General features: G+C 40.2%; 1 protein-coding gene across 1 annotated transcript in view; it reads right to left on the bottom strand.

The window, feature by feature from the left end:
- Window positions 1-21,364, bottom strand: part of IFT43 (intraflagellar transport 43) — a 62,659-nt gene that overhangs the window by 9,370 nt on the left and 31,925 nt on the right. Inside the window, exons 4-5 of the mRNA XM_089523566.1 lie at window positions 20,802-20,837; window positions 19,958-20,004 (exon numbers count right to left, since the gene is read on the bottom strand). Coding sequence (XP_089379692.1) covers window positions 19,958-20,004; window positions 20,802-20,837 — 83 coding nt within the window. The remainder of the gene's footprint in view (window positions 1-19,957; window positions 20,005-20,801; window positions 20,838-21,364) is intronic.

The raw sequence follows: 21,364 nt of genomic DNA, 5'->3' as shown, positions 1-21,364 counted from the left end.
TGGCTAGAAATTTTAGGGAAAACAGTCTACACCATCTGCTTAATCCGGGGCCAGTCCGGATCATTATGCCCCAAACTGACCCTGGACCAACTATTATTATTGTTGTTGTTGTTTATTTATATAGCACTATAAATTAACATGACACTTAACAGACATCATAAATAATAATAATTATTTATTTATTACATTATTATTTATGATGTCTGTAATGGGTCATGTAAATTTGTGGCAGTATATAAATAAGCAGCAACAACAACAACAACAACAATAATCAGTCCAGGGCCAGTTTGGGGCATAATGATCCGGACTGGCCCCAGATTAAGCAGCTCAATCCCATTATTATTATTATTATTATTCCGCCCTTCTCCCAAGGCTGGGACTCAGGGTGGCTTACAACATTAAAAAATTACATAACGTGACAATGGTGTACTGTACTATCTAAAGTCATAACATAAAAATAATATACCATATTAGACTAATTATCTCATTAAAATACAACAGTAACACTTTAAAAACTATAAAATAGATAATACATTAACAATCTACATTGACAAACAATATCAAATTACAGTTCAAAATTCTTCCAAGAATAAGAAAGACTACAATGGTGACCACATACATCAGGCTGAATCTGGTGCAACACTGCATCATCGTGCACACGAGCTAGTTGGGCTGACACCACACTGGCCTCGCTGGTCAACCCCCTCGGTGCCACCTCTGCGGCCTCACTGGCCAAGTACCTTCCTGTAAAAACCTGGCCATCGCTGTTGCTTTTGCTGAAGTCAGAATGGGGCACCTCACCATGCGACCAACAGGGAGGAAGCCACTCTACCCCATTCTCATTGATTGCACAGGTCAGGTGCCTCATTCTGACCTCAGCAGAAGTGATGGCGACAGCCAGGATCACGTAGGTAACTAGTTGGCCAGTGAGGCCATAGTGGGGGTAGTTCCAAAGAGGGTCCCTCTGCTTCCCTGCACTGCTTTGCTGTCTGGACAACTAGATTGGGCTGAACTGGACCCAATAGAGCTGTCCAGTCAGGTAAGATAACTGGAGGTAGGTTTGCTTAAGAGAAGGTTCTATTATACCAGATCAACAGTTAAAAAGAGCCATATGTTATCTGGACAAATCACATCAGAACTGGGGTGAGTTCAGTCTGAATCCGTATTGTTGATAAGCTTTCAACCACTCCCTGGTGGACTAAAAGGTTAAATACAATACATTTCAAAAAGAAAAACCCACCACATATTATTTGCCTGTACAGTAACCCACATACTCCAGATCACAGCAAGCAGTCTAAAACTGTATACCACCTTACTTTCCAATCCCATAAAGTGTTAATGTTTTTTTCTCAGAGCTTTATAGGAACTGCTGCAGGTATTCACTGAAAATCAGACAGTATGAAACATATTGTCTGAGGCCTGTGGTATTGTCCTATCAACTAATAACAATACCCCTTGTTGTATCTTGGCTTTACAAGATTCAAATGAGGTCAAGTGAAAATTCAGAAAATATGAAAGGTACAAGAATAGATGAGCTATTGTAAAATGGGAAGTAGCCTTTTGTGAGCTCCCTTACAGCAGCCTAGTCCATGTTTTTTACTATGGAATGGGATGTGTGGAAGGACTTCATGAAGTTCCAAGGAGGATGGGAAACACAGAAAGAAAAGCAAACAACATTGGAAGAAAAGAACTAAGTTCTTTTGGAAGAGGATACATGCTGATTCACATTATTTGGAGGGGTAGGGGGGACTATATTTACAGTGTCCTATGCCAGTGATGGCAATTCTTTTAGAGATTGAGTGCCCAAACTCAAAAACGTTCCTGCACCAGGTGTTACCCAGTGCCGGGGGGCGGGACTTCCAGGGGACGGGACTTCTGCCCTCTGGAAGTGGGACCTCAGAGGGCGGGACTTCCCCAGAGACAGCTGAAGGCCCGGGAGGGTGGGGGTAAGAAGAGGAACAGGCCCGCACCTATTCCTCCTCTTCCCCCTGCCCTCCCGGCCCTTCAACTACGTCCTGAGAGACAGCTAAAGGCCTGGGGAGGCAGCTGAAGGCCCAGAAGGGTGGGAGGGGAAGAGAAGGAACAGGTATACAACTTTTACCCTTCTTCCCCGCCCTCCCAGGACTTTAGATGTTTCTGGAGAGGCAGATAAAGGCACGGGAGGGCGGGCAAAGAGGAGGAACAGGTGCACACCTGTTCCTACGCTTCTCTCACCCTCTTGTCTCTCTGAATTCCCTCAAAAATGTCTTTGCATGCCAGAGAGGACACGTGTGAGATAGGTTCGCCACCACAGCCCTATGCTAACATGAGAATAACGGAACCTAGGAAGAATTGTGATTTAACTTTACAGCACATATGCATTTGAGGGGGATATTAAGACACAGCCTTTCTTAATGCCAGCCAGTTCCCTTGAGAGTCTACAGAAATTCTCCCAAATCCTTATATAAATCTCCTAGTCTTCAATACAGGCTGTCTCCTTATACTGATCTGGCCATTTCAAAGAACCAATTCAGAAAAAAAATCTCTCAATATAACCCTAGTTATTTGCTATATCGATATGTGGTGGCTCAGCAGTTAAGATGCCAACTCTGATGACCGCAAGTTCACCAGTTCAACACCCAAGCACCGTCTGACAGAGTAAGTTCCCATCACTAGCCCCAGTTTCTGCCAACCTATCAGTTCAAAAGCATGTAAAACTACAAGTAGATAAATACTGTAGGTACCACGTTGGTGGGAAAGTAACAGCATTCCATGCGCCTTAGCATTTAGTCATGCTGACCACATGACCATGGAGTCATGTTTGACATCGCTGGCTCCCTTGGCTTAGTAATGGAGATGAGCACCACCCCCTACAGCTGGATATGACTTGAAAATCACGTCAAAGGGAAAACTTTTACCTTTTTTTTAAAAACCCAGAGCCCAATGATGCACATATATAAAACTATAAAGGAAAGAGAGCACATGCAAAATGAGACTTTGAAAGCTAACTGGATAGGTGTTCCCTAATTTGTGCAAAACATAATGAAAATCTTTAAAAGTAAAGGAAGCCAACTAAGTTATATATTTTAAGAAGACAAAAACTTCAGCTAGATACAATTCTAATTTCTCCACTGCTGCAAAACTTTGTTTTACTGAATGCTGTTACCTTCTGCATCACGTTTAGGGAATTTTAAACAGGCAAATGGAAGAAGGTCTGATTGAAGATGAAGTTAAGTGAAAGAAATTGGTCTCATTTAGCACATGACAGGATTCATCTGTGTTCTCGAGTCCACTGAGGTAGCATCATGGGCGTTTCATATTCATGAGCTGCTGCGACACTGTGTCCCCGCATTTACAAAGCACCGTGTTCAGCAAATTCTCTCCCTGTGGACACCCCATGCATTTCATGGTCTTGTCAGAGAGACATCAAACACTCCAGTAACCAAATACCAGAAAATGGCTTTAATTAGTGCATCTCAATCTAATAATTTTTTCCTCTAAGTAGAAAAAAAGAGGAATAAAAATAGAGAAGTCGAAAGCAACAGGCTACAATCTTAAAAAAAAAAAACCCAAAGGAACAAGGGATGGAGGCAACTTCTGCAGAACACACAAACAGGGCTGAATGTTCTCTCCTATGAGAGAAATAAGCAAATCTGGTGAGGCACATATATCCCAGGCTCTCCAGCCACTATACCAAGGCACATAGTTGAGGGACGTAATTTATTTTTCCTGGGTCAGGCCATTTTCAGTTTCTAGTATCATTTAGAGAGAAATTATTTGTAATATCTTTGGTGAAAGCAGAGAACAAATTTTAAAAAATCAAAGAAAGAATCAAGGCAGAAGACAAAAAAAGTATTGTTCACCTTTTCAAGAGTTCTAGCCCAAGCTGTGACTGTGTCAAAATATTGGCAAACTAAAGGCAGAAGCTCCAGAGCTGTATTTTTCAACCTGGCGTCCTTCAAGGTGTGGCAGACCACAACCTCTTTCATCCCTAGCCAGCATGGAAGGAAAATTATTTCTAGAATAAGGTTTACTGGCTGAAAAGTCCTGCTTGTAGCATTTTTCCATGAATTGTAAGGCATTGTTTGATCCATGTCACAAGAGCTGCAGAATCAACATTTCCCAATTCTATCATTCCACCCCATGCCCTTTAGCAGTGGAATTTTAGAGTTGTTGTTGTTATTATTGTATGTTTTCACATTGTTTCCTACTTTCCCTAAGGTGAAACCTATTAGGGGGCTTTTCTTTGCAAAATTTGTTCAAAGGAAATTTGCCTTTGAGCCTGAGAGAACAAGACTTGCCCAAAGTCACCCAGTTGGTTTCTATGGTTGAGCTAGGATTCAAACCCTGGTCTCTAGAGTTACAGCTCACCTCTCAAAATCATTACATCATCCTGGCTTTAGTGACCTGAGTTTTATGGGGGGGGGGTTTGGATATGAGAAAAGGCTGTGTGCTATGGGGTAAATTGTAATATTCATGGCAGAAATCTACTTAAGTTCAAGGGAGGCTGAGGACAGCTATGGTCTTTTAGTTCCTTATTCAACTAATTTGACACAGGAAATTGATTCTGTTAACCTGGGCATGTCAAATATGCATACCTTTTCCAGTTTGATCAGCTTGGGTCAAATAAAATTTGCTTTATAAGTTCATAAAGAAATACATACTTTGCTGTTCAGCTGTGATTTCCAAGTGACCTGGTTTCCAAAGAATATATCTATTTTTTAACTATGGTATTCTCTACTGGCTATGACTTTGATCGTTCTGTACCTACTTGTAGCTTAAATGCTGTTCATTTACTATTAGTAAATGAATATTGCTTTTTAAGAAACTGAAGCAGTTTTACATGCCTAATTTTGTGGGCAAAAGAAAAGATTATCAATGCTTACAGTATTTGGCACTGAGAGCAAATGGTTTGTGCATTAGACTAGGACTCTGGAGACCAGGTTTCAAATTTCAGCTAGGCCATGTAATGTCGTTACACTCTCTCAGTTTCAGAGGATGGCAATGGCAGACCTCCTCTGAAGAAACATACCGAGAAAACACTATGGTAAATTCACCTTAGGGCTGCCATAAACTGGAAATGATACAACAACAAAAATCACTCCCTCTGTGTACAATTGTTTTAAAATATATTAATCAGGAACCATTTGAGGGTGCAGGGCTGCAAAACCCTTTTTCAAACAACAACAGGCTTGTCTTGGCTTTTGAGGAATAATAATAATAATAATAATAATAATAATAATAATAATAATAATTTATATTCCACTTAATATCAGGGAATCCAAGCGGATTACAGCAGTAAAATAACATACAATTAAAAGAGAAATGCATTAAAAATTCCAAAATCCCCAACCCTCCCCCCTAACGTAAAAACACAATCAAGTCCTAAAAAGAGATTAAACCAAGAAAGAAAAATTAAAAACATTAATATACAAATACACTAAAATGAGATTAAAATTTTCAAGCGTAGTCTGGGTAGATAAAAGATGGAGGATGAAGGGAGAGAGGGGCTGAGGCAGGTCAGCAAGGGTGTTCTAGTCTGGAAAGGCCTGCCAGAACAGATCTGTCTTAACAGCCTTCTTGAAGGTTTCCAAGGTGGTAACCTGACAGATCTCATCCAGCAGGTTGTTCCAGAGTCTAGGAGCGGCTGATGAAAAGGATCTCTGGGTCACTGCTGAAAGTCTAGTGCTCTTAGGTTGTAGCAGATTCTTCCCAGCAGAACGAAGAGTGCGAGGTGGATTATATGGGAGAAGGTGCTCCCACAAGAAGTCAGGACCCAAGCCATGTAGGGCTTTGAAGGTTAAAACCAACACTTTGTATCTTGCCCGGAAACTAACAGGCAGCCAGTGAAGGGATTTTAAAACTGGTGTGATGTGGGCAGATCTAGGTGTACCAGTAACCAACCTGGCAGCATATGCTGAAAGCTGCGCTGGAAAAGCCCCCCCACAAGCCCCAGAAGAAGTAATGGGGTGTGCACCCTTGGCGCGCGTGAGCTGTCGGGTGACACAGGCACAGGCCCCGTTACTTCTAATGAGGCTCCAGCACACACGGATTTCCGCTTACACGGAGGGATCCAGAACGGATCCCCACGTAAGGGGAGGGCCCACTGTAATTTACAATTTTGAAGGATATTTGTAGCATCTAACTAGAGAAAAGGAAGAAACCCAAAGTAAACATTAGCTTCAACTGAGACAAAATTTAAATTATAAACTAGAAACAGAAAACTTTATGTAGAAAAATAAAGATAAGACCAAAGTTTTTACTTCTCCGTCTTCTACCTAACAAACGGTAGGCAATTAGATGTACAGAGTGCTAGTAGAGCATGTGCAAACTCCCAAAGCCAAGAGTTTTTTTATATATATATATATATATATATATATATATATATATATATATATTATTTTCCCAGAGACAAAGATGATGGGAATGTGCTTGCATTTTGAGAGATTTGAAATAAGATCTATTTATCATCCATTTTGAATGTCATTTTTATTTTGGTATATAGATTGGGATGGTTCTTACACCTACTAACATCTGCAGAGAAAATGCACAAACTATCTGTCACTCCCTGAAATTTAATATCTAGTGTCAAATGGCTTATTGATAAAATCATGGAAATCAAAATCAGTTGGATACTTTATGTTGTATCAGAGAGTTAAGGTGTTATGTTAAGGGCTGAAATTTCCAAACCAGTTAAAATGTTTTTAAGAAAACAATCCCCCCTGATTTAATATAACAAATGTATAAGAATTCATGATTGGTCATTTGCTCATCCAAGAAATAACATCTGTGGAAAGTTCCAGAGTGCTGGAGTTAACATTGCAGGAGCAAATAACAGATTTCAGTTGTCTTTTTATTAGTTGTCTAAATGTTGCCTGAGGGCATGATGCAAAGATTACATCTGTAAATGCCATATATTATTACATCCTAGAGCAGACAATTTTAAGTTGCATGTAACAAAGAGCCAGTTCCCATTTAGCATGAAGTGATGAACTTGTCCATACAGTAACTGCAGGTAAAATACTAAATAATAGCATTTCTTATTTAAGGAATTAACACAAACATTTTTAAGGCAGAAAGCTGCCAGAACACCCCTATAAAATATCATTTAACCGACAAAAGGGAGAAAACTACTTTGAACATAAAAATAAAGCATGCTGCTGCTCAAACGCCTACAAACTGCAATGACCTTGCTTTACTATACCACAGAGACTTAGAATAAAAATATACCTTCCATTTGAAAAGAAAAAAAAAATCAGAAAGTTTGTGGGGGGGGAAGCCTGTCTTTCTCCAAATCCAATAAAATAATATTACAGACAAAAAAGTTCTTTAAAAATAAATGAATGGTGATTTTTTTAAAATAAAAGGAAAGGAAACAATGCATATGCAGTGTTCCAGAACAGACAGAATATCCTTCATATCAGACAACATATTAACAAAAACATGTACTTTAATATGTTACTGTACAAAATGCAGAAGAAATTACATTCAATTATAAGGAACTCATCATTAAAAGTTACCCTCTTTTATTTTGTGAGACCCTAGGTGAATAATACTAGAGGGGAATGGGACCATTTTGCACCAATGCAGCTACTACAGGGGCCAACTGGGGTTTCCAATGCAACTGGAAATGAAGTACAGTCGGCCCTCCATATCCATGGATTCTGCATCCACAGCTTCAACCATCCAAAGCTTGGAAATATATTTTTAATTAAAAAAAAACAAACCTTGATTTTGCTATTTTAAATAATGGACACCATTCTACTGGGCCACTGTATATAATGGGACTTGAACATCGACAGATTTCAGTATCCATGGAGGGAGAGCTGGAACCAAACCCCAGTGGCTACAAGGGTCCACTGTAGCATCACCTCTGTTTTTGTCTTCAGCTGATTTCCTGCCATTTGAGAGATGTTGTGCATTGTGGAGGGAATTGCGGGAACAAACAAAAATGCAATGTTTGACAGATGTTTTGAACTGGTTTTGGCCAAAAAGTCAACTAATCTTTTTTAAATGGGGAGGGGGCTGCGAGACCACAAAATGGGGTCCTCCTGGCTACATGTTATACAGTTACACTACAAGCCTTTTGTAGTCTATATATATATATATATATATATATATATAGACAGTAATGATATGATCCAGTTGATGAAAATATCTCAGGGAGAAAATGGATGAAAGTAACTGTATCAGAGTCACAAAAAAATAAAAGGAAAAAGGAATTACCCTTTGCCATAAAGCAGTTTCTATGTATTTACCAGCAACAGCATCAGAGACAGAAAAGCATAAACTGTTGATTACTACAATGAAGAGAGGAAAACAATAGGCACAGTGCAGTGGTTTGACTGTTGGACTAGGACACTGGGAGGTAAGTAAAGGTAAAGGTATTCTCCACTGACAAGGTTGTCAGGTTGTGTGCGGCCATAGGGGGCGGTGCTCATCTCCGTTACTAAGCCAAAGAGCCAGCATTGTCAGAGACTACTCTGTGATCATGTGGCCAGCAAGATAGCACAGACACTGGGAGACCAGAGTTCAAATCCCAGTTCAGCCATGGAAACCCACTGGGTGACTTTGGACAAATCATACTTTCTCAGCTTCAGAGGAAGGTATTCGCAAAACCCTTCTGGACAAATCTTTACAGGAGGTACCAATTTTTCAGATCTCTAATAAAACAAAATGCAAGTTAGCAAAAAGTTCATAGATATGGAAGAATGAAAGAGAAGGCAGTGAAACAATTCCTTCTTAATAAGAGCAAAGTATTAGAAAATCCTAGATGTACAAAAGCACTGGGATATAAAACATTCATGATCATAAAAAAAAACCACAAATATTGGCACCATCAAAATCAGTGTAGTACAGTACAGCAAGCAGAAAAGTAAATAAATAAATAAAGCAAATTAAATTAAAACAAAATACTGTAAAGCAAATAAAGTAAGTAAGATATATTATAAATATTAAAAGTCTCATAATACTCCTAATAAATATGCCCACTTTCAATATTATTTTGTTACTGCTAACATACTTCCAGATACGCTATGTTTTACATTATAATTTTCTTCTGATTTTATTATTTTGATAATTTGTGTTTTAATCTTTTAGAAAGTGTTTGGGAAGATGTAACACTGAAAAGCAGCCTATAAATAAAATCCCAATGAAACATTCATGCTGTTCAGACCAGAAACAATAGGATTCTTGAACTGGAAATGGAATACAGAATAAATTCTTCCATAAAAGAAACAGCTCTATGAAGAAAGCAAATTCAAGCTGCAACACTACAATCCCTGCTGTTATGTCCATGGCGCCAGAGGGTAGGACTGAATGGGAACATTGGTATGAGAAAGAGGTTAAAGAAAGTATGCTCATAATGCGTTGGGTGACAGAGCAGGTGAGGCAGTAGATTAAAGGACTGAGCTCTCTGAGGTGCATTCACACTGAAGAAATAAAGCAGTTTCACACTACTTTGTCTTTATATTACAGAGTCCTGGGCCTCTGAAGGATCAAATGCAAAGGCTTGTTTGGCTGTTCTTCTAACCACAAGTAGCAAGAGCTAGTTTCTCATGAAACTAATGGAAATGTACCATCTGGTTGAATTACAAAATGCAGTACTTGGACATATGCAGTAATGGTGAGGGTGAGTTAAAACCAGGATCTTAATGACAGGAGTATCTGTATGCAGAGAGATCTTGTAGCATCTTTGAGACTAACTGAAAGAAGTTGGCAGCATGAGCTTTCGTTGCATTTGGACAGTATCCGTAGTTATCCAATAACAGATACCTGATTTGCTTAGCCTGACAACTGCAGCTCCCTAGAAAAGTCCAGCCTTAAAACTCTGATTTGTTTAGTCTGATTGCTGCAGCATTTCAGAAAAACCTGGCCCTTTCAGCCTGCATGAACTACATGTATTCAAGCTCTAGCTCTTTGGGTTTAATAGCCTCTGTTTTAACAAAAGATGTCCCTCCAGAAGTCCAACTCTCCACACTGAGATTTGGTGTATGGATTTGTTTGGCATTCATTTGATTCTGTGCCTTATTATGCTTGTCTACTGCCTTTGTGCTAATTAATTCCCTGCTAGAATTAATCTAATATTGTTATGGGATAGCTTGCAAATAAACTATTTTCCAGAGAATGATCACGGCGGAGGAGGATGCCTGTGCAAGCACACACTCACTACACACACACACACACACACACCTTCATACTTCCCTCTCATTCTCTCTCTCTCTCTCGACACACACACACACACACACCTCTTCCTGGAAAGTGCACTACTGCCAAGATTAAAAGATCTCTTGGTGGTGTGTATCTTGAAATGCAGGTTCATGTATACAAATACATGCACACACACAGACACACATCCCTGAAAAGGATGCTCATGAACACAGCATTCAACTAAATTAATTCCTCCATACTACATAATGTTTATGCTGTGTTACATACATCTCAATATGGCAATTGTTGCTTTTGGAGACGGAGAATTGGCTAGATAGACCATTAATTTGACCTGCAAAGGCTATTCCTAAATTATTTTCAAGTTAATCCTTGTGTCATTTCATGGCAAACATTAATATGTGACAACAGGTCAGAGGTACATGCTAGGCAGAACTACTTCTGTAAACAAAATTGGGGCCAGGCAGGAATACATGCTGGCTTTTGCTAACCTTTGAAAACATGTATATATATGGGACTGTCAATTTTAGCTGCATTAATTATTAAAAAGAAAAAGGCAAGAGGTGATAGCTATTATGCATTATTTAATGCAAGATAAGACTGAATAATCTTTTTGCACATGGACTAGAGTGTGCAGGTTATGTAGGAAGGAAAAGCAAACACTCAACCTCCTACAATGTTACAAATTAGTGTCCCTGCCCCCCACCGCCCTTAATATGGGGCTGGAAAGAAGTTTCTCATAAACCTCTCACTGAGTTATGTTACAGACAAGGTATGCCTGATTCTATTTCATCCTTTTTATGCTCCAGTAGAGAAACAAGACAAACTACATTTCTTTTATGCTAAACTCCTCATTTTTTTAAAAGAAAAATCATATATCTATTTATTTTAAAAATGCAGCTTTGATCGGTAGCATTCATGACATTTCCACATGCAGAAGTGCCTCAGAAGCCTGCTTCCTGCACATAAGGCCACCACAGCTGACAGCCAACTGGGTTTGATCACAGCCACTTGGAATCGGATTTTCATAAGGCAGACGAAGAGCCTAACTGCTGCTTTTTTTCTTGCTCCTATCAGATGAGAAATTGGTGGGGGGAGCAAGTCCTGAGGGAAAAACACTACAATCAAGGGCTATGTGGTTCTCTTGCTGTCCCTCTACAGCTGCAATTTTCAAAGGAGCATGCCTCAGGCACTTTCAAATGATGGTGTCTCAATTCTGTAATCATATTTCAAGAGCTTTTTCTTAAAGGGTCTTTTAGGTAAACCTAGTCCGTCAACTACACTTAAGGACTCAACAATCACAGCTGCAATATAATGGTATATTTAGTGTTTCCCAGAATTCTGTCAGGAAAGCAGTGCATGGCACAACTCATCAAGCCCATTTCTAAACCTGTGCTTACCTATGCCCAGCATCTGTTCCCTAATTCTATGCCTATACTGCCCTTCTCCATATTCACCAGACCCCTTGATAAAGAAATAGATTTTAGAAGACTGTTGTATCTTATGATTACACTTCATGATTCTAAGCTGTAATGCTGGAAAATATGAAGGAACTGTGTAAGAAGAACACTGCACACTGTTGAAATGAGGACAGGAAATAGGCAAATTACAAAATGGAAAAAAAAAAGGTCAGCCCACTGATGACATTCCAAGATTATGCATATCTCCCAGTTTAAAATGTTATCAGGCCAAATACAAAAGTGTAATAATAACAGCATTTTGCCTTGTCTGTACATTAGTCTATTAATGACCTTTGATTAAAATATAATATCCAAAGTTTGGTAAACTTTTATTAACAACTATCAACAATACCTCACATTCAGAGGTCCATACTCAAAATATTTTAGGTCATATTAAAAAGGCATCTTGACATACTGTAAAATAAAGTAATAGCTGCAGGGATTGTACTTATTTTTCAAATACTTAAATATAAATCTTATTAAAAAATCACTTTCAATATTATTTATCACATTTTATACCAGTTCACAACTTTGGATCCCATGCTTTATGCACTATTCTTGACTCAGCTGACTCAAGTTATCCAAATGTAGGCCATTTTCTTGCCACACTGGCACCATCTGTGTGCAAAAAGAATTAATAACCTCAAGGAAACTAAGGTTTGTAAAAGTACATTTTTTAAAGAAAAGAAAAGACCCCAAATGAGATTTGGGCATGTTAACTGCTCATTGAGGGGACAGAAAAGAACTCTGGCTGTGAAAACAGCAAAACAGGGCATTATTCAGCAATTGGGTGTCTTCCAGATATTTTGTATGAGGACTCTCAAAATCTCTCACTACTGGCCAAGCTGGCTGGGACTGAATGGGATTGCAGTGTAACATATCTGAAGGGCACAGGTTGCCAACTCTTGAAATTGTCTATACTGGAGAATAGCACTTACTAGAACACTGAATAGGATGTTCTGCTTTTTTTTATTTCTGGTCTCACTTATAAATAAAAATAACTGTAATGAATAATGGTTGCAGGGAGACACAGAACCTCCCTCTACATATACCAGACATGTGGCATGTTTGGGGGCCAGGTTTTGCCCCACTCTTAGCTATGTCCCAAATTTCTTCTGTAGTTAATGACTGCCATCTGTAGTTAATGACTGCCAAGTGGCTGCATCGGGAAGGCACAATTCAGATGAAGTATCAGGAGTACGGGACAGACCGTCCAAAAATGATGGTCTCCTGGCACCTAGCTTTTGTCTGTGGGGAAGCCGCAGCCTCCAGTCTGCAGGACTTCCCTGCAGACCAAAAAGAAACTGCAAAAAGTGGGTTCTTCTTGCGGTGCAATTATGACGCTGCAGTGCGCCAATGGCTAGGCGTCTGTCACGTAATGATGGCGGTGCCCATATGGTCCCGAAGACTTAAATTCATTTAGATTAACCAGGTATTTCTGTACTATTTCTTTACTTATTCTGTGCTGTGTTTCCCCTATTGTGTCCTCTGTTCCATTTTCCTCAGGCTGACCACCTTTTTCCTTTTCTGAGAAGACTGAGGTAAAGAAGGTGTTGAGTAGTTCTGACTTTTCTCTGTCCCCTGTTAGTATTTTCTCCACATAGTGGCCCTACCATTTCCTTTTTCTTCTTTTTTCTGCGAACATACCCAAAAAAGCCCTCTTTGTTATTCTTAACCTCTCTAGCAAGCCTGAGCTCATTCTGCACTTTAGCTTTTCTGACTTATCATGGAATCATAGAGTTGGAAGAGACCACAAGGGCCATCCAGTCCAACCCCCTGCTATGCAGGAAAACTAAATCAAAACATCCCCACATGTGCTCAATATTTGTTGGAATTCTTCTTTGCTGATGCTGATTTCCCCATTTTTCCATTTCTTATACATGCCCATTTAAAACATAGCTCAGTTGAAAGTTCTTTAGTCATCCATCCTGGTTTCTTGAGACACCTCCCATTTCTCCTCCTCATTGGAACAGTTTGAAATTGTGCCTTCAGTATCTGCCTTTTGAAAACTCCCATCCCTCCTGGACTCCCTTGTCTTTTAGTATTCCTGACTATAGGGTCACCCCCAGTATTTCCCTAAGTTTACTGAAATCAGCTTTCCTAAAGTCTAGAATGTGTGTCTCACTATGCCTGGCTTCTCCTTTCCACTGTATAACAAACTCCAGGAGAACATGGTCACTTCCACCTAATGATCCCACCATTTGCACCCCATTAACCAGGTCATGCCTGTTGGTTAGGATCATATATAAAATAGCTGATCCCCTTATTGCCTCTTCCACCTTTCAACAATGAAACTGTCTTCTAGGGTGAGGAATTTGCTAGACCTTGAGGTTTTGCCTGAGTCTGACTTCCAGCAAATATCCAGATAGTTGAACTCACCCATCACTACGCCATTTCTCCTTTCTGAGTGTGTAGTCATCTGTTCTAAAAAAGCCCCATCCAATTCCTCATTTTGACTTGGGGCTCTGTAGTAGACTCCCACAATAACATCCTTCCCCTTTATTTCTTATCCAGATGATCTCTACATGGCTTCCAGGATTTAAGTCCTGGATGTCTTCACAGGTGTAAACATCCCTGACATATAATGCTATTCCTCCTCCTTTCCTGTTTGACCTATTTCTCTTAAAAATGTTATACTTCTCTATTCCTACATTCCAATCATGAGACTCATCCCACCAGGTTTCAGAGATGCCTATTATAGTTGGTCCTCCACATTTGCGGCTTTGACTTTTGCGGATTCGATTATTTGCGGTTTTGATGAATATGTTCTCTCTAGGAATCTCTAGGGTCTTCCAATGCAACTCTGCCTGAAATTTACCATAGAGCTGTGCTGGGAATTCCTAGAGCAAACACTTCTCTCAGCATTTGTAGATCTTCCTGCATGATTATATGATCAACCTCTGGCAGATATTGACCATAGAGTTGCACTGGAGGACCTGGAGATTGCCAGAGAGGTGTTCTTTTAGGTAAAAATAACAGTGGTTTTTTTAATCTGTGTTTTTTCCACATTCACAGAGGTCCTTCACCCCTGACACTAGCACAGTACTTCTCAAATAGTGGGGCGGGCCCCCCGGGGGGGGGGGCGCGAGGCTCCGTAAAGGGGAGCGCGAGGCTCTGTTATGCAGAGGTGTACTTATAACAATTTTATAGACAAATGATACTATTTACAGTCGCGCAGGGGGCACGAAATGTTTTCTTCTTCCTAGGGGGGCATGACAGAAAATAACTGAGAAGCACTGCCCTAGCAAATGTGTATATCATATTTGCTTTGTTGTGCTAGTAGTTCAAGTTCATTTTGTTTATTTCTCGTGCTCTGTGCATTAGTGTAGAGACATCTAAGACCATGTGTCCTCCCCACTTGCTGCCTATGTAGATTTTTTTGCCTCCCACTGTTGGCTCCTTGTACTATTTGCCTTGTTCCCTCTGTAACAGTTTGAATATTATCACCAGTCCTTGATGAACCCCTGCCTTTCAAAATACTGTCTCCCTCCTCCACAAATTCTGTTTAAAGTCCTCTTGACCAAATACTGGCAAAAACTTTTCTGCCAACTGGCATGAGGTGCAAAACATCCCATGCCAAAAGTCCCCCTCATGGAACTGCAACCCATGATTCAAGAATCCGAATTGTTCTCGACGGCACCATCTGCAGAGCCATTTATTCACATCCGCTATTTTCCTCTGCCTTCCTGGACCATGCCTTTCAACTGTGAGAAGAGATGAGATGACAACCTGTGCATCCAGCTCTTTCAGCTTCCTACCTAGAGCCTCATAATCCCTTATGATATTCTGAAGGCTGTCTTGTGGTATCATTGGTTCCCACATGGGCCAAAATGAAGGGGCAATGGTCAGTAGGCTTGACAAGTCTTGTCAGCCTCACCGTCACATTGCTGACATTTGTCCCAGGGAGACAACACATCTCCCGAGACATGTTGTCAGTCCCACAAACCACTGATTCTGTACCCCTCAGCAAGGAGTCCCCCACGACCATTATACACTTCCTCTGAGGCTCAGCAGCAACCATTCCCTGTGTTGATTCTATCAAGATCTCCTCCACTCCCCCTGAATACTGTTCCTGCTGCTCCCCCTCATCATCCCATTTCTATGAAGAAACTGACATTCACAGTGTGTCACACACTGAAAACAATATGTTGCTGAAAATCAAGGGGGAAATTCTAAAGTAGGGAAGAACATTTTCTAATGATGACCATGCACAGAAACTCAGGAAAGGAAGCAGAAGCAAAATGACCCACTATGAGGAGCCAGGAACCACCTCTTTCAAAACTCTTGTGTGAAATTGCTATTTAACAGACATACAGACCAGTCTCATCTTAAAAGCAGTACGCTGCTCTGTGGAGGAAACCCGCAATAGCCACTTTTCCAATACCCCTGACTGCCTGGCATCTCCCATCACATCCCCACTCCATTACTGTACTGAGCTTAGCCACTTCTGCCCATTTTCCCTGTTGACATGGATAGAAAATTGAGCAATTACCCTCTCCCTCAGATCATCCAGATTGCTACATACACAATATTAAGCCCTCAAGTGCCCCTGGCCAAAAGTGGTTCAACCAGGTCTGTCCTTTAGGAATTAAACAATTTTTCTTGCTTGCAAGAGTTTATTATTCCTATGGTTGTCACTCTATTAAATCCTATTAAAGCAGACTTCTATTGGTGCAGTAAGCCACAGACTTTGCTTTGAGTTTTGGAGCATGATAGATACAAGGCAAAAGTATGCTCACATATGCTGTCTCTTGACTCAGCACATATTTCTTAGATTATGTACACATATGTACACAAAGGAGGAATTAATGGGCAATACTGTATGTCTTCACTGTGTCATGACTGCAGATTTTCTTTAATAAATCTGATATCTCAGATACAATTATGATTTCTGAGAATCACAAGAATTTTTTTTAGGAAATAAATTTCTAATCCTTGTGACTTTCAAACTGCAATGTAGCAAGTGTTCATAAAATAATTTTATTTAAATCAGATACACTGCTCATTGAGTAGGCTTTTGCCACTAGGGTGGCTGCTGTTGCTGTTTCTGGCTACTCCTGGCTCACTGTGATAGATACAAGAGACACTAAAGGAGAGTGAGGTGAAAAACCTTCCCATAGTCTTTAGATGTTCAATAAAAGCAGGTTTCCTGCTCATAATCATGCTAGCTACTGACAATTCTTTCCTGCTCTTCACTTAAAATGATCCTTCCAACATCATCTTTACTACATTCTTCAAAAACAGATGCATAAGATTCAAACTCAATCTAGTTTTGCTTTAATAAACAATCTTGCATTGTATTGCTGTGTTGCAGAATCTGAACTTAGTACTGAATTGGAGGTACTTTGAGCACACTGTTTTTTTACTACATCAATTATGTAACCTATATTTATATTTACATTTATTATAACCTATATAATTATGTAACCTAGCCAAAAGAAGAAGGCCCTCCTTCCATGCCATCTGACATCATCCGGCCTCAGAGGGAGTGAAAGGCAGGCCCGGCTCCATCAGGCTGCCAATCTCTCCTCTGGATGCCTGTCTTGGGTCAATACTGGGAAACAAACTCAGATTGAATCCAGAGAAAACAGAGGTACTTGCAATAGGTACCCCAAGTCCAGGGATGGAGATTTGTGAGTGAATCCTGGATGGGGTCACACTTCCCCTAAAGGACAAGGTCTACAGTCTGGCAGTACTCCTTGATCTGTCTCTGCAGCACAGCTGTCATCTCATATAGAGGCGACGGCCAGAATTGCTTGGTATCAGCTTCGGTTGATACACCAACTGTGTCCTTACCTGGACCGAAAGGACCTTGAAGCAGTGGTACTTGCACTGGTAATCTCTCATTTAGATTTCTGTAATGCACTCTACTTGGGGCTACCCCTGTACAAAGTTTGGAAGCTTCAATTGGTTCAAAATGCGGCAGCCAGACTGGTCACCGGGACACCTAGTTTGACCATATAACATCAGTATTGAAATCTCTTCACTGGCTGCCAATTAGCTTCCAGGTGCAGTACAAGGTATTGGTTATTACCTTTAAAGCCCTACATGGCCCGGGCCCAAGTTACAGTGCACCCTTGGCTTACGCGGGGGATCTGATCCGGACCCCCCCCCCCCCACGTAAGCCAAATAGCGTGTATGCTCGAACCCATTCACTTGAATGGGGCTCATGCATGCGGCGGTGGCACGGTAGCGCAGTGGTGCAGCAGCGCACACACGCCATGGGCACACGCCCCATTCATTCGAATGGGACACGCTGCCCCTTGCGCCCTGCACATTCCCCCGCAGCTCTCCACAAGTTTGAGCATATGCTCAAACCTGCATATGATGCAGGCACACTGTACTTGCGGGAACGCCTCTCCCTACATAATCTGCCCCACACTCTCAGAACATCTGGGAAGTTTTTATTAGAACATCCTAATACCAGGTTAATGATAGCCTCCCATAAGGCATTCACTGCCACGGTTCCAGAATTATGGAATGGCCTACTGGAAGAGATCCATCTTATCACTAACTTAGAGGCCTTTAAGAAGGCACTCAAGACAGATCTCTTCCGGCGGGCTTATCCACCAGACTCCATATAAAAGGTTATGATGATCGCCCCACTCTTGATTATGATTGTTGGCTAATTGATGAATTGCTGTTTTAGAGAACTAATAGGAATGTTGGTGAATTCAGTACAGGAGACCCTTGTTATACGCTGGGGTTTGATTCCAAGATCCCCCGTGTATAACAAAATCTATGAATGCTCAAGTCCCATTAAATATAATGACATAGCAAAATGGTGTCCCTTATAAAAAATGGAAAATCCAAGTTTGATATTTAAAATTTATACTTTTTTGGAACATTTTCAAACCGTGGAGGCTTGAATCCATGTATAAAAAATCAGTGTATAAGAAGGGCCGACTGTATTAGTGTTTTATTTATTGTATTTTGTACTATGTATCATTTTAATGGTGTAATCCTGCCTCGTGGGAGAGGCGGGAAATATAAATAAACATTATTATTATTATTATTATTATTATTATTATTATTATTACCATCCTAAAGTAAGAAGATGAGTGCTCCCTCCAGTCTATCTGCCATGGTCCTGGCCTCAGAGGGACAGAGGAACCACTGGATGTATTCCCCTTTTCCACTGCCATTCCCTTCTCCTGTTGTGTCATGTCTTTTTAGATTGTAAGCCTGAGGGTAGAGAAATGTCTAATTAATGTCTTTATGGCTGAAGAGTGGAGTATAAATACTGTGTGTGTATGTATGTATGTATGTGTGTGTGTGTGTGTGTGTGTGTGTGTGTATATATATATATATGAACTAGCAGTATGTAATACCCTGCAAAGAGAAAAAAGATCCAGTTACAGATCAAGGTATTAAGTCTCAGTGAGAGGTGTAGGCATGTATGGTACTTTTCCTCTGTTCTTGGTATTCACTGTTTCTTCAATGTTTCAAGTGTTATGTTTCACTGTTTGGATATATCTGACTAAGACCTTATCTTAACCAGCTCTTTGTTTCATGCCATGTGGATTATTCCCTTATCTTTGTATGCAAGATTTGGCTAAGCTTTTTGACTTGCAATACAGTTATATTTTCGTGGAATCAATCCAGCAGGTTAGTTTTACACATGGGCCATTTCAAGTTAAATGTAGCACCTAATGGAAGAAGGCATGTTTTGCCTGCCAGGTTTCCTGCTGGCCTAGTTAATATTTCTCTAAGCCAGTAGAGAAGTATTTTTCCATTTGTTTCTCTTGGCTGCCAAACTGTTTTTAGTTACTGGATGCCCACAGCAACTGTGAAACCAGGCATAGCACAAGGCTAGCCAGGAAGTGGTGGAAAACCACTGTTGCTGGCAGAGGACTGAGAGCAGATGGACAAGCCCATCCACTGGAGAAAGGCATGACACCAAATAGGGCAGGCTCAATTTTTTCAGAGATAGTTTTGCAAGACCTCTCATGGTTCTCAGGAGTGAGAAACTCCTAAATGGAGAGTCAGTGAGATAGGAAAAACTCAGAAATGTGTCAGAGATGATCACCTTGAGGAGACAAATGCAACAGCTCAACAGAGAATAGCTAGTAGTAGAGAGAAACAGAAAATATCCACATTTTTCAATATTCATGGTCCATTTTGCCTCCTTTACTGCCAAATCTAAACCCTACACATAATTTCTTCATTTCTTCTCCCAGCCCTGAGATCGCCTTCAGTTCTGCAATATAGACTGTTTTGTCATTGCTGCTTTCACTCTTGGATATTTTATCTGCTGTCTTCTCTAAAAGAAATTTCCATCCATTAACTGGAGTGTCCTCAGAAGTGGGAATGTATGCACTTTAATTTCAACTAAAAGGAGAGGGTCTTACCTCCTCCATCATCTGCTGCCTCAGAGCTCTGCTGCCTCAGACGATGACTAGAAGAAACCACAAAGAGAAGACAACTTCAGAGGGGAAATGATAAAAAGATATTCTTCTGAAGAAAACGAAGTTACACCAAGAACCACTCTTATACTAGCTATACATCCTGTGAATTATTCAGGAACAGCTTATTGCTACACTACATGCCTTTGCAAACTACAGTCAGAGTATTACAGGGACAATGACACAAATACTAGCGGAGACTGTGTAATGTCTAGACCCAAGGAATCAGGAATGAGAAGAACCTTTTTTCCCAGAGCATTCCTTCATGGGGATGAGAAGTCAGATTAAACTATTCCATGTACATATTTAGAGTGGAATTCTCTCTCTCTCTCTCTCTCTCTCTCACGGACACACACAGTGAAGACAAAGTTTGTGTATTTATAATACTATGCTAATATATTTCTGGTTTGAATTCAAACTGCTGGTGATAACATTCAAATGCCTTCACGGCTTAAGACCTTGATATCTGAAGGAACATCTCTCCTTTTATACACCTGCTCAAGGATTGAGGTCTGACAAAGGGGTCTTTCTATCCCACCTTTGAGAGTTATATACTGTGGGATACAGAGCCTTCTCTACTGTATTTGTCCAGTTGTGAAATTCCCTTCCCTTAGTGATCCAGCATACCATCTTGAGATCCCATGATACAGAGTGGATTAAAGATATTCTAAATAAATAATTATAAACTAGTTCAGTTTCCACAAGCCAAGAAGAAGCATGTGTCACACTTGACAGATTCTTTGAACAGTTGTGTAAAAAATGTAAATCAATGATGTGGCAATAAACTTACTCTTCAACTTCTTGATCTGCAGGTTTCTTTTTTGACCTGAAAGACAAGAAAATTCCAACATTGGAAAGGGGTTGAATTTCCTACATAGCAGAAGCAGAGAAACCAGAGCTCTCAGCTAATGTGTCGCATTGCAATATAATCCCCTGGTAAAAGGGGTACAACATACTGTTGGTAAAATCAACTCAAGGGCCTGATTTTAACTTATGGACCCCTGTAAAGAACTTGGAAAAGTTAACTGCCAAGCAATCCATTTATTGCACTGGGGTAGATTAGAAAAATAAAATAAATAACTAAAGAGGATTTGGACATTATCTTTGCACATCTGTGAAACATCCCCCCTCCCAGCATGATGCATGAGCTTGAAGTACATGAATTTTTCCATGAATGATATGCAAAGTTCTTCCACTGCAAATGACAGAGAAAAATGAAGAATATATATATATATATATATATATATATATACACACACACACGTCACTTGTGTGTCTGTTGTTGCTGCCATCTTGAAAAATCTGAAGTCACTCTCAGTCATAAGTAGTGGATGAGCAGCAAGAGAAATGGGA

The sequence above is a fragment of the Sceloporus occidentalis genome, unplaced genomic scaffold, assembly GCF_023333645.1.
Source record: "Sceloporus occidentalis isolate IW3139 unplaced genomic scaffold, rSceOcc1.0.p SCAF_4, whole genome shotgun sequence".
In the NCBI taxonomy this organism is placed as follows: Eukaryota; Metazoa; Chordata; class Lepidosauria; order Squamata; family Phrynosomatidae; genus Sceloporus; species Sceloporus occidentalis.
Note: the sequence above shows the minus strand (reverse complement) of the source record. Positions and strands in the feature narration are given on the sequence as shown.